This window comes from Hypomesus transpacificus, chromosome 11, assembly GCF_021917145.1.
Source record: "Hypomesus transpacificus isolate Combined female chromosome 11, fHypTra1, whole genome shotgun sequence".
Lineage (NCBI taxonomy): Eukaryota > Metazoa > Chordata > Actinopteri > Osmeriformes > Osmeridae > Hypomesus > Hypomesus transpacificus.
Genome location: NC_061070.1, coordinates 10,035,049 through 10,048,496, shown reverse-complemented (window position 1 = coordinate 10,048,496; position 13,448 = coordinate 10,035,049). Strand labels below are relative to the sequence as shown.

Here is a 13,448-nt window from a genome sequence, read left to right as displayed (position 1 = left end):
ACAAACGTGCTTTTATTTTGAAAAGGTTACATTTTTTTTTGTGGGTGGGAATATTGTAGAACTTCCGTAAACTTGTTTCTCTGGAGCCATATTCACAGTTAAACCAACAACCCGTATTTTGTTTATTTGTCTTACAACGTACCGCTGGCCCTTAGGTACACGGAGCACGAACCACACTTTTTGTTAATTTAATATATATTATTGGTATATTGACATATAGCTCTCTTCAATAAATGACTGCCAGACACTTGCCTGTACTTAAGTCCAGATTGTGTCTTTCCTTGTGACCTACACATTGAAACGAAAACGAATTCATAATGTAAGGTCTAATGGAAATGTGTTGTTAAAACGTAGGCTACTTCTTTGTGACTGAATTGAATTATAGGCAACTTAAACACGTTTTCTATTGTCATTTAGAGCTGTTGAGAATTCAGGGACCATGGCAGCTGTGGGGACATGGTCATTCTCTCAGCCTGCTGTGGATAGACTTCGGTCCTTGATTACTTCTGGATGTCATGCTACTGATGCTGTGGAGGAAGCCATGGCAGGTTGGCTTAAAATGACACAAATTAAGTTCCATCCATCCGTTGGTCAGTTTGCATTCGGTCTGCAGGTGTAAGGTTATCTTACTGATTCAAAAGAGAAACAAGTTTACTTTTACTAGAGTCTTGCATCTTTATTATTATTACCAAGTAGTTCAAATATGATATCAACGTGTCTCGAACAATGTACTTGCATGTGTTCATCCATTCCGGTGGGGTGGGCATGTGTGTTTTCCAGAGATGGAAAATGACCCAGAGACAGGCCGCCACATTGTGGGAAGAGGAGGATTCCCAAACAGTGAAGGGTTGCTGGAGTGTGATGCTGCAATAATGCAAGGCACTGCTGGGAAATTTGGAGCAGTGGCTGCTCTCAGAGGGTGAGAAAACCTCTGGATTTAACAGCAGCTTTCAGCGGTGTAGTCGAGTTTGTCATAAAGAAATGTTCATTTGCTGGTGCTTTTTCTTTTGTAGGGACACACAAGCAAAAGACAGACTACATGTAATGACAATATGTATGTTTGAAATGTGATGGACATTATTTTACCCTTTTGAGGGTTATCTGTATGAGTATGATGTTGGTGATATGAGCCTGTACAGTTTTTGTAAATGTGTTTGCAGGATAGGGACTCCAATTCGGGTGGCTCGTAAGGTCATGGATAGAAGCCCCCATAGTTTACTGGTAGGGGATGGAGCAGCTATCTTTGCCAGGGAACAGGGCTTTAGCATAGAACCCAATGAAAGCATGCTGAGTGTACATTCTACCAAAGCTTATGAGGTAACTAATCTGCAGGTGACAACCCATCAATAACACTTGTTTCATACAAACACTGTCTATATAGGTACTGGACCATCACATATTAAAATAATGCTTTTGATCTCCATATAGGAATATCTTGAAAATACACAAAAAGCCAGTGGACATGACACACTTGGTAAGAGCTGCATAATGTGTGCTGGTGTAGATGCAAACATTTTGAACTCTAGAGTTTTACTCAAACTGAAACGGAAACCGATGTAGTTTCTCTATCTCACGCTTTCAACAGGCCTCATTGCTCTAGACAAGATGGGAAATATAACAGTGGGTGAGGACAACCAATTCAAATCATTTACCAAACATAACCACGCACATCCTCTAATACTAAATAAAGTAAAGGACCAGTTGGGTTTAAAGCATCTCTTTACTTCACTTTTCCACTCACAAGATGTTCCTTGAAGACAATTATAAGATGGAATACTCATCCATTATATATTTGAGCCCCAAGTTGTTAAATTTAATTAATTTAGGTCCCTGGTCTGTTTTTCAGGAGTCTCCACTTCAGGGGCTCCCTTCAAATCCCCAGGGCGGGTTGGGGACTCACCCATCCCAGGTTCTGGTCTATATGCTGAACACATGGCAAGTTCAAACACTGATACTGTCAAAAAGTCAGCTATTCTTCAATTACTTGACGTGTAGCTATGCTTAAACCACTTTATGGATACAAAACATTACCTCCAGGGTACTTCTTCTTAACAACACACACAAAAAGTCATTTTGATCTTATTTATAACCAATTGTCTGTGTAATCACACCATGACATATTCATACTGAATGGTAAGTAAGTTACAGTAAATTAAACTAACTTACAAAACTGGTGTAATTTGTCAGACATTACTTGTCTCAACTCTGTTTTATTTTTGAAGGTGGGGGCGGCTGCAGGTGTGTAGTCAATTTCTTATAAAGGTTTTCTCTGAAATACAGTAGGCCTACAACTGAATGTAATTCAACAACAATATCACTGTTGAAATCTGAGTTTACATTTAGCTTTTAATGTAATCTTTTCCTGATTTTGTTTGTGTTTTCTTCTCTCCTCAGCCACAGGTGATGGTGACAGAATTATGTGCTATTGTCCAAGTTTCCAAATTGTTCAACTGATGAAACAGGTGAGATGTCAGCCTTAATATATGTCATGAGTAGGCATGACTTTAAAAAGAAAATCACACATCATATAAAAAAATCTAATCTCATAATAAGTAGATGTTTGTTACTTAGCAATAAGTACTCCTGACCTTGTTCTCCCTATTTTCCTCACAGGGATCCACCCCCAACGAGGCCTGCTGTGCTGTCCTGGAAGACATCAGGAGAAGGACATTTCCAGAAAAATGTTTTGAGATTGGACTGATTGCCCTGAACATGAAGGTATAAAGAGCCTCTAACTTTTACAGTGAGGAATTTCTAATAGTTGAATCACTGGAAACAAATCAATGATCAGTTATTGCTATTATAACTGACCCTTCATCTTTCCCCATCTATCTGGTGAAGTTACATTGATTAATACTTTTATATTTTAGGGTGAAGTGGGGGCTGCTTCCTCGTTGGAGTTCCCCTATGTTTTCTGGGACATGGAGAATGATTCTGTAGAGATTCGAGTTCAGCTTCCACCTTCAAACAACAATGAATGACTTGAAGTACAAAAAAATGCAGGGCTCTTAAGTTTATCAAAAGTGTGGCTCAGCGGCGTAACAAGGACTTGGCGGGCCCGAGTGCAGATCGGCGAAATTATTGAGTTTTCAGTTTAGCGATGCGCAAGGAAATTTAGGCTACTCATGATGTACAATTAAGGGTAACGACTGCTCCTTCTATGTGAAGATAGATGACTGTTTTCAAAAGTGAACGGCTCTGACTCGCGAGTCTCTGGCTCTAGATTATGCTTGCTACAACACGGAATGAGCATAATGGAACAGTCAGTCATGAGCCGACATATCTGCGACGTTTGAAATAGAGCACAGAGATGAGAAGAAAATCTGATCATTTACCAACGCTTATCCGACGTTATGAATGACGTTTCGATCTGTCATGTGTGCTATCTGGGTACTATTAAAAAACAAACTGTCACTTCGATGGTGAATATTTGATTTTATGTTCGTTAGATATGCTAGTTTACATTTAGTCTATCTAGCTTTAGCTATTTTCCGACTACATCCTGAACATAGTTTACTATATCTAACCTGGCCGCTGCCTGGTAGCCTAGGCCTATATGTGCATTTTTATGACGTTTAATAGCCATGTCAACTGCATACACCAGACAGTAAACGTTATGTAATTATTAGCCTACCCTGGTGGCTGAGTTTCACACTCATTGCTGTTGCCGGGCTGGGGGTCAGACGTAGCGTCCTCTTCAACACGCTTCGCCACAATCCAAATGAGGATAGTTTTGACAGCTTTGCCACCCTTACATCTTGCTCTTTTCGTTCCTGCCGCTTTCTGGAGCCACTTTTATGTTAAAGGGCATGGCATGGGGTAGCCTAATTCGCTTAAAAACGCTAATGCAACACAACTGTAGTATCCCAACAACAACTGTCTGTGGTATTCCAACAACTGGATGGGAACAATCGTGTGTGGGTGGGCGGGAATCTTTGACAACAATATTACCCAGACATCCTTGCTATTTTTCGAGGGCAATATTACTTAATAAAAACGACATTTGTTTAATTCAGCAAAAGGCAAATGAGGAAAAATTAATTATTTGCTGTTGTTAACACTGACTGTTTTTAAATGTTTATTGGGCAGGTGATAGCTCATAATTCTGAATAACTGACACCATAATTGAGAAATGTTTGCGAATTGATAAGACTGGATCATATGTGAACCTCAATTTGTGGTATCACAGCGGTGCAAGGGGCCCGGTCAGATTGCCTGAAGTTGCCCGGTCAGGTTGTCTCACTTTTACGGTGAGATCGAGGACGGGCCCCCTTTCGCCACGGGCCCTAGTGCAGCTGCACTCCTTGCACTCCCTATAGTTACGCCACTGGTGTGGCTTGAGATTAACATAGGCCTACCTATTATAAAGTTTTGGGTACAAAAATCTGGGGGGAGCCCTGGGGGAGGGGGGGAGTTGAGACAGCTCTCAACTCAGCAGAAAATGTATCTCCATATGCCTGCGTTTCGTCCATTAACTGTAGCGGGACATGTTCACCCTTAATTCTCAGCGTGAGAAATACAGGGTGTTGCATGAGAGCGTGAGAAATGGTTGAAATGCGCAAGTCTAACGGCGCGGAGACTTGAGAGCCCTGAGTGATACCTTAAATGACACCTCGATGCATCACATTTACTTTATACATATATACTAGTGTCTAAAAGTAGATATGGAAATTGTAGTTAGAAAAGTATGTGGATCAAATGTGGACATGTTTGTTGAAGGCATCTCGATGTAGCCTAGATGGACGACTTGTAGGCTACTGTAACTCATTCCTATGTGCAGTGTGCTGACAAGCTTATAGAATGTTATTTCCTAGCCTGTCCGTCTTAAGCCACCCACATTTACTAGATAATTTTCCTTATATTGAGAAGAATCTAGCCTGGCAATCAGACGAATCGGCGAGCTGACGGTTACTTGCTGCATTTGAGAGTTGGTCTGGCGTTGCCAGTCTAAAGAATGTTCTGACTTTTGGGTCACATTCAGGATTTTTTTTTAAAACTGAATTTGTATTGACAATTTGGAGTTCTGTACTTTTGAGTAATATTTTTGGAATACTCTAATCATTGAACAGTAAAATAAAGCATATCCTTGCTGCTATCACTCATTGACTGATTTCCATGCCAACACTGTGCCACGTTTCACTAATGACGTAATCCCTCCTCCTTGCTGTGACTGGTATTGCTAGTTGGGTTGCAGAAGGGGCCGGGGGCTAGACCATTATAAAAAATTGGGAATAAGAGACCTGAGAAACGTAGTTGGCTAGCATCCTTCTTAAATTTATGCTTCTGATAAATTAAGACGTATTGTTAACCTCAGCTCGAGAAGCTACCGTCTGGAACCGTTGTTTAGCAGTTGGTATTTCCTGGTTGTGTACGTAGCTAGCTAGTAGCAGCCATTTTGGTTCTCCAGAAAACTAGCCAGTCTTTGGAAATTAGGGGTAGCGTTACTTTCCCAGGCGGCTCTCTCCCCTTCAACCAAATATTTACATTCTTGACGAAGAAAAGAAGTGCCGTTTTAAAAGAAGGGATTTACTCTGACGAGCCCACGATGAATCCCGAATAGTAAGTGAAGTAGATGGCAACTGTAGCTAGCTAACTGCCAATAGCTAGCTACTAGTAGTTATTGTAATTGCTAGCTCAGTAGCTAGATCGCTACAGGACTAACTAAACTGTTGTGATGTCTGCTTAATTTAGTTGTAGATAACTACCAGTAGCTAACCAACATTATTTAAAAGCAACATATTGCAGTATGGCCAGTGTAGAATGAAGCTGGTGTTTGTTAGGCTAGTATTAGTCGTGACTACAGTTGCAGCTAACCTACTGTACTAACTTTCAGCAGAGAAAAACTGTAAAATGACATGTTCGTTTTGTTTGACTACTAGTAGCTCTAACATTAGATTATTAATGTGTAATGTGTACTGTATAGCGCAGTAGCTAGCTAGGTGTATGTTGTGAAATACAAATCCAGAGTGTGCCAGGCTGTTGACGTAAATGCACAAGCTACTGAAGCTTGCTATCTAGCTAACGTTTGCTTTGCCACTTGTTAACGCGTCTAGTGAGCCAGCTACTAGTACAGCAATAGTCAGCTAGTGCTTAGACTGACGAACACTTAAGTTGTACCTTAGCTATAGTTAATTTTTTTGTGGAAAATGTATTCCAGGGTCAGAGACACACCTGTCGTGCCCATGCAGACAGTATTGGCCATCTCGCCACCAAAGCAAGAAGCCTAGGTTGGCTAGGCATTCAAATGTAAACCTTTTTCAAAATGTTATACATTTCGTTTTGTATCACCATTACTATTAAGAATAGGTACAGCACGTTCCACTGTAGTCTGCCTTTGGTTATACAGTGGGAAGTAATGGAGTGCCCCCCCCCCTCCTCTCATGTACCGTGAGTCATGTGTAGGTCACATGCCGTATGACATGCCCATGATTTCAACACTTTCGCGCAGTTCAACCTTGGCGTATGATAGTATCGATAATGATACAGGGTTAAGGAATGTGAAAGTGATGGCTAGGGAGTAACAGTCAGCCAGCTAGTTACTTTAATCGGTATGTCATAGTTGCCCTACAGTATACTTTAGCAATTGAAATGTTATTGTTGCAGTATGTAGTATTTTCTTTGGTCAACGGGCCTGTCAGATGAGTTGTGGTTACTGCGAAGTGGCTAGTTAAAACAGACTGTTCCATGATTTGACCACTGGAATGCCGTAGAACTATGCACTTCTGAAGAATCCGTTATCTTCTGTTGTACTTTCCGTATGCACCATTTGTGCGTCGCTGTGTACAAAAGCATCTGATAAATGATCAGACTGTAAATGTACAAGTGTGTCCTTGTGTTAACCACCTTTATAAAGTTGCCATGTTGTTTAATTTCACCCAAACAGCATAGGGGAGCAGTCTGAGGCAGGTTCTAAGCTGAATCCTGATTTCTCCATCTTCCTCCATTCCTCAGTCCTGCAAGCATGACTAGTGGTAGCAGTATTAGTCAGCCAGGCACACACAGAGGCAGCCGTTGTCCACAGTCACTGGTGTAATGAAGAGAGCATGACTGAGACTCAACACAATAGGAGAGGAATAGGAGTGTCCCAGAAGGAAGGATACCAGCAGGTCCTGTGGGTGCAGTGCTACTTAGACACAGGACTTGAGACCTGGCCAGCTTGGATTAGTGCATGATTTAGGGGATGAGAAAGTTCACAGCATCCCATTTTTTTCCAAACTATCTTGACATGGTTGTCCTAAAAGTGGCAGCCTAGTTTTAGACCAGCTCAATTGTTGTTGCCTGGTGGTATTGCCTTTTCACCTTTTAACATAACACGCACCTGAAGTCTGACATTCAACTTTCTAATAATCATACTAATGTTACTTCCTTTTGCTGAGCAAATGAATTCCAAACCCAGTTCCAGCCAAGTTCCCCCTCCACAGAGGAATGCTTAATCAGCTTACTCATGTTTCCTTATACCTCGTATAGCCTTGCGGTAGAACACAGTGCACAGAACTCTGTTGAATAAACTCTGGTATTGTGTGTGTGTGTGTGTGTGTGTGTGTGTGTGTGTGTGTGTGTGTGTGTGTGTGTGTGTGTGTGTAGAGAAACATTACAGGACAATGGTTGCTTATAAGTCTTCAATGTTTGGCCTATTTTTTATGGGTCATTAGCTTTAGCATAATTCACACGATTGTGGGTGAAGAATGTCTGCATTGTTGAAGATCTTGTTCAAGAGCATTTGTCTCTAGCCTGAACAAAACAAAGTTATTGATTGTTGCAATTATTTTCCGTGTCGTGTTTTCTTAGCCTAAGCATTCTGTTTGTTGGTTCCACTGGCTTTCAGAGACTTGGGCTCTCACTTTTAGTAGAATACTAACTACACTAGTATTCTATACCTGTGTTACAACATGCTCCTTTTGGATCATCAAAGGAGTTGCTTTATCTGTCAGCAATGCACAGTAATCCCAGCATATTGTCAGCAATTTCTCAAGAGGTCTTGCAGATCTATATTTGCAAGGCCTAGGCTAAATTGCATCAACACTGTTGAGCTAACAACCCAGCACACCTTTAGCTCTCATTGGGTTGTTTGCTGTAGTTTTGCTCACCGTGCTTGGTCGTTTTAGTGGTTCACCTGTCTGATTGTGTGTATGTGGAGTGTCCGATAGCTGATCAAGTTTGGCCATACTCTGAAACTTGAATCTGTTAGCCTGCCAAGAAAGAGACCTTTTGGCATTCTCTCAAGCAGCTATTGTAACCGCTTATTAAACATGCATTCGGTCAATATGACATCTAATCCGAGGGGCTTCAGTGAGAAGGACCCACAGGGGTTCTCATGGCTGAACTTACTGTGAAGAAGTGGTTGTAGGCTTAATTGGCCTACTGGGTTGTTGTAGCATATTGTAACGTCTTGTTTTCACTTAAGCGTAGTAGGGATGTTAAAGTCAGGATCGGTTAAGTTGGATAAGATTTGCGAACGTAGCAATTTTTGTTTGAGTTTGAAAAGATTCAAACCAAAATATCTCACCCATTCCCTTACAAGCCACTCTTCCAAAACACATGAACTGCCCATCGGGAGGTAGACAGACAGACAAAAAGGGTCCAATCATTGGATTTGGTTCAAATACTGTCCAATCATTAGTGGCGGTTCAACCTTACTGATTTGGTTGTGTTTATCCAAAAAATTGCAACCCTAATGGACAATCTTAATTTAGCTATGAATTTGGCATGACCAGGTTTTGTTTGTCTGTAAAAGCCCAGCTTAGTCAGCGTGTCATAGTGATTCTTGCTAAATGGATTTCCTATTGAGTAGCAACAGAGGAACTCCCAGAAAAGTGTCTCCTTGAACAGCTATTTCCTATGGAGACACTGGCAGAATCAGATTGCATTTTAAATCTTTCACTTCCTTAAATATAAACGACCGTACTTGTGTTACCAGTCAGTGTTCTTGGTGATCAGCGGTTAGGGAATTGGGCTAGTGATTAGAAGGTTGCTGGTTCGATTCCTGGCCGTTAAAATTACGTTGTGTCGTTGGGCAAGACACTTCACCCTACTTGCCTCGGGGGAATGTCCCTATAGTTACTGTAAGTCGCTCTGGATAAGAGCGTCTGCTAAATGTAAATGTAATGTAAAGGATCAACGTCTCCTGTGTGATGAGCCAACATGTTGGAACAATTTAACATAAAGATGATGTCTTTCATTTTTTTTTAAACCTAACTATGGAAAACAAGCTTGTGAACAATATCTACATGCTGTCAACTTTTAATCATGTTTTTCATCTTCATCACCAGTGACTATTTATTCAAGCTGCTGCTGATCGGTGACTCTGGTGTCGGAAAGTCATGTCTTCTCCTCCGATTCGCTGTGAGTTATCCTCCTTTCTGCCACCTCGCTGGGCTTTAGACATGTTAAGATGCTAGCTTTTAGAGATGCTCAAATGTTAGCTTCTAGAGATGCCAGCGTTAAGTATGTTTCTCAGTATGCAGCCATAGATGTTCCTTAAGCTCACCAACATGCCCTTGTATGTCTATTGCCTAATTCGCAAGCATGATTCTGGCTTATCCCTTCCTGTTTTATGAAAAGTATAACCCTCATGCTGACTTATATTCATCTTCTTCCAGGATGACACCTACACAGAAAGCTACATTAGCACTATCGGCGTGGACTTCAAAATTCGTACCATAGAATTAGACGGAAAGACTATTAAACTTCAGATTGTAAGTACCGATTGTCTCTTTCACATATTCTACGTAAGGTTTCTTGATCTACAAGAGATCTACAAGTCTATGTAGCCTTGATGGATTTGATTGTCCTAGACTTATCTAATTTGTGAGAAAGAGGGCCTAACTCTCACAGAGTACTTGGTTATTTCAATATATCCACTTCCTTTCTTTTAAAGTATGACTGACCATATGAACTACTACTTATTATTTATGAAATAAATGTTCTTTGAAACCTCAGTCTGATGAGCTTCTGTTTGGCAGCAGAAGCATCTGCTAATAAGGTTACCAACTCCATCAGACTGAAAGTTATGTCACAGTTTCTATTTTACAGGGGATGAGGGGGTCTGCTTGTCCCTGTGGGTGTTTGTTTGTGGGTGTTGGGGGAGCCCATATTAAAGGCTGGTGTGTGTGTTAACAGTGGGACACTGCGGGGCAGGAGAGGTTTCGCACAATCACATCCAGCTACTACAGAGGAGCGCATGGCATCATTGTTGTCTACGACGTCACAGATCAGGTCAGACTGCCTCCTGCCTTACCGCACTGGAACATCTCATGTTTAGTCTCTGTAGGACAGCATAGTGAAAAGGCTTTTTGCTTCTGTTTCATCTGCAAATTTTAAGGCTTGATTATACTACAGTACATGACCATAATAAATGAGTTGCAACCTACATTTTAAATCTTTAATAAACAGAAAAATATGCTTAATGTACTTGTTGGATGCCTACATTGACAGTGATAAGAGTAAATTAGTTATTTTTGTTACATTTAATTTGGCTCACATTTAACTTTTGGTTTACCTGGATTATCCATTATTTGTTTCAGGACTCCTTCAATAATGTTAAACAGTGGCTACAGGAAATCGACCGTTACGCCAGTGAAAACGTCAACAAGCTATTGGTCGGGAACAAGTGTGACCTGACAACAAAGAAGGTGGTGGATTACACAACAGCAAAGGTAATGGACAGATGATAGCAGACAATATTGTTTGTCTTCTATCAAAAAATCTGGGCCGAAGCCAGAAATTCAGAATGTACTTGGCCAAAACCCTATAATAGCTTTTTTTTTGTGTGTATTTTTAAATATATAAATGATTAAATCATTGTATTGATATTAGACTTTTTAATGAATCTGTATAAAAGCTGTTGTGGAAAAGTGCTTCAACACTGTACCTCCTCTTTCTGTTATTTGTTTTGCACTTTTTCGTTTCCCACTGACTAAATGTTGGTGCATTCCTAATTTACAGGATAGAGACCTAAAGGTTTAGTCTTTTTACCCATAGTGCCAAATTATAGTGAAGAAATATGCTTCATTCTCCGGAAATTATAATGGAAATAAAGAAAAGGGCAAAGTCTTAAAAAACAGTATGAATCATTAAACTCATTTTCACATAAGCCTAACCTCAAACACATGTGTTTACAGCGTGCATATGTCATGCTTGGTCTAAATAAAAAAAGTCATGGGAGTCCATTATGTGGGAACTGTTCGGTTTAGTTTTGTCAGCAAGAAGAAAACCAACAGGAGAAGGAACCTCAGGCACTACCGTTACCATTTAACATAACAGGTTCTCCTACCACATTGTTTCTCAACAGGAATTTGCAGACTCCTTGGGTATCCCGTTCTTGGAAACCAGCGCCAAGAACGCCACCAACGTAGAGCAGGCCTTCATGACCATGGCAGCTGAGATCAAGAAGAGGATGGGCCCAGGGGCCACGACCGGTGGCTCTGAGAAGTCCAACGTCAAGATCCAGAGCACCCCCGTAAAGCCCTCCTCTGGGGGCTGCTGCTGAGAGAGACCTCACCTCCTGTACCCCCATCACCCACCCCTCTTTGGCCTCTCAGTCCCCTTCCACCCAAACCCCAGTCTCTGGTCTCCACCTTGTCCCAGTGAACCTAGCAGTTCTGGAGAGAAAGAGTTGGGAGTCTGATACAGAGAGCAAGTGTGTGTGTGTGTGTGTGTGTGTGAGAGAGAGAAAACAAAATTGAAGTTGCCTGAATTTGTAATGTATGTATTGTAGCCTCATATAAATAACTGAATATCCCCTCCTCCTGTCTCTCTCTCCCTCCTCCTCCTGGTAAGAGTTGTAGAACAGTGTTGGTGATATGGAAATAGTCATCTGGTCCTTCCAACCTAACCTGGATCCTCTGCTCAAGTTAAATGCCCTTTCGCCCTGTCCAGGTTAATGAGAGTAATGCGTGTGTGTGTGACTGTGTGTCTATCTCACTGCATTCCACTGTGGGGTTGGTCTGTGTTCAAAGGCTATTGTTTTCTGTTTTTATTTACCCATTTTAAGCTCTGTTTTTTTTTCCCAACTTTTTTCCTCCCCCGTTGATTATTCTGCTGTTTGTACCGGCATGTGTAGATCTCTGTCCCTTTCAAAGGTGTTAATTTCTCGCCAACTTGTCAGCCAACTGCACAACGGTGTCTCATTGTCCTACATTTAAAAGAATCTAGTGGAAGAATATATATGTACATATACATTATGTGTGTATATATATATATTATCTGATTTGCTAGATCTTTAGTGCTCAGTACATTATCGGGTAGTCTTTACTTTATTTCTACATTAAATTTGTGGCTGCAGAAAATTGTAATTTTGTTGCTCAACATGTAACATTTAAACGGAAAAATAAAGAAATATTGTACTACCAGATTGTATGATACGGAACGATCGGTCTGCGTTTCTTGGTGGAACATGTAGAAAACTTGTTTTAATAATTTATTCTGCATTTATATGGCAAATCTATTGTACCAGTGACTTTGGTCTGTCTACAAATTGGCCAATACCTGTGGAATATCTCAGTACAAAATTGCATATTAAACACTATGTTCTTTTTTCATAATAAAGGCAACTGGATTCAGTTTACAAAAAACTCAAGAACCTTTTCTCTAGTACTGTCTGTCCTAGGGTATGCTTGTGGTATGGATATGACTACATATATTTTAATTTAACTGTAGTCCATTGTCTCATAACTTGATATGCTAAAGGTTAGGTGCTGTCAGTGACATTCTTATTCATAGTAGGTCTATCTGGTAACTTGAAATCTGAAAGGGTCAGTGTCAAGGACTGGTCAGTATTTACTGGCCACATAGCTACCTGGCATGCTGAACAAGACAGAATAATACAGGGCAACAATAACATCTCACTTAAATGCAGTGCAAAAACACCCTATTGATTACAGTTGCTAGCTGATAAATGTATGGTGAAAGAAAATGCACTGCAATTACAAGATTTCAGTTCCTCAACTAGCCTTACAAGAAGGTTTCAATCACAGTTACATGTGCATGTATTACAGTGCATGTACAGAGCAGTAACCATAAGTGCAACATCAAACCCCGTGGGTGTAGTCTCCTGCATGACAGTGTGTTAGATGATATTCTGTCGGAAGATGGGCCAAGGCAAGCACCACAATGAAAAAGAGTTGACTTCTCTGTACACAGAAAATCTGCATATCACAGTGTTCACGTAATTTCAGTCAATGTTAAATAAGTAGGCCTATGAAATAAATATGGCTATGAAATAATACTAAAATAAATGAGAATCCTGAAATATATACATGTACAAATGAATATATCAATGAGTCAGTATAGTTAAATAAGTAAATAGGATTTTGTTTCTAAATTGTTTTTAAAATGACTTATTTCATTCAGAGGACTACATTTCATAATTCCAAATGTATTCATTTCCACTTCTTATATACAAACCGATTCAGACCAGAGCTAGTGTCTTTGATTCAGACCAAACCAGG

The 13,448-nt window shown here is 40.5% G+C and overlaps 2 protein-coding genes across 4 annotated transcripts; both read left to right on the top strand.

Annotated features, from left to right (window-relative positions):
• The first annotated feature begins 64 nt into the window (after positions 1–64).
• Positions 65–5,095, top strand: zgc:153169 (uncharacterized protein LOC767799 homolog). Of its 3 annotated transcripts, none has more exons than XM_047030312.1 (12): positions 65–155; positions 418–548; positions 781–919; positions 1,161–1,317; positions 1,429–1,474; positions 1,586–1,624; positions 1,847–1,935; positions 2,223–2,238; positions 2,395–2,462; positions 2,614–2,718; positions 2,871–3,023; positions 4,331–5,095. In XM_047030312.1, the coding sequence occupies exons 2-11, from the start codon at positions 440–442 to the stop codon at positions 2,979–2,981; spliced, it is 879 nt and encodes a 292-aa protein (XP_046886268.1). In that variant the 5' UTR covers positions 65–155; positions 418–439; the 3' UTR covers positions 2,982–3,023; positions 4,331–5,095. The 3 variants fall into 3 exon arrangements, with proteins under 3 accessions (XP_046886268.1, XP_046886269.1, XP_046886270.1); XM_047030313.1 differs by having other exon boundaries at positions 2,871–3,030; positions 4,335–5,095; XM_047030314.1 differs by lacking the exon at positions 65–155 and adding an exon at positions 230–319.
• A 59-nt stretch (positions 5,096–5,154) lies between these two features.
• rab1ab (RAB1A, member RAS oncogene family b) lies at positions 5,155–12,577 on the top strand. The gene is made up of 6 exons (XM_047030316.1): positions 5,155–5,559; positions 9,270–9,342; positions 9,600–9,695; positions 10,120–10,215; positions 10,524–10,655; positions 11,291–12,577. The coding sequence occupies exons 1-6, from the start codon at positions 5,546–5,548 to the stop codon at positions 11,486–11,488; spliced, it is 609 nt and encodes a 202-aa protein (XP_046886272.1). The 5' UTR covers positions 5,155–5,545; the 3' UTR covers positions 11,489–12,577.
• The last annotated feature ends 871 nt before the right edge of the window (positions 12,578–13,448 follow it).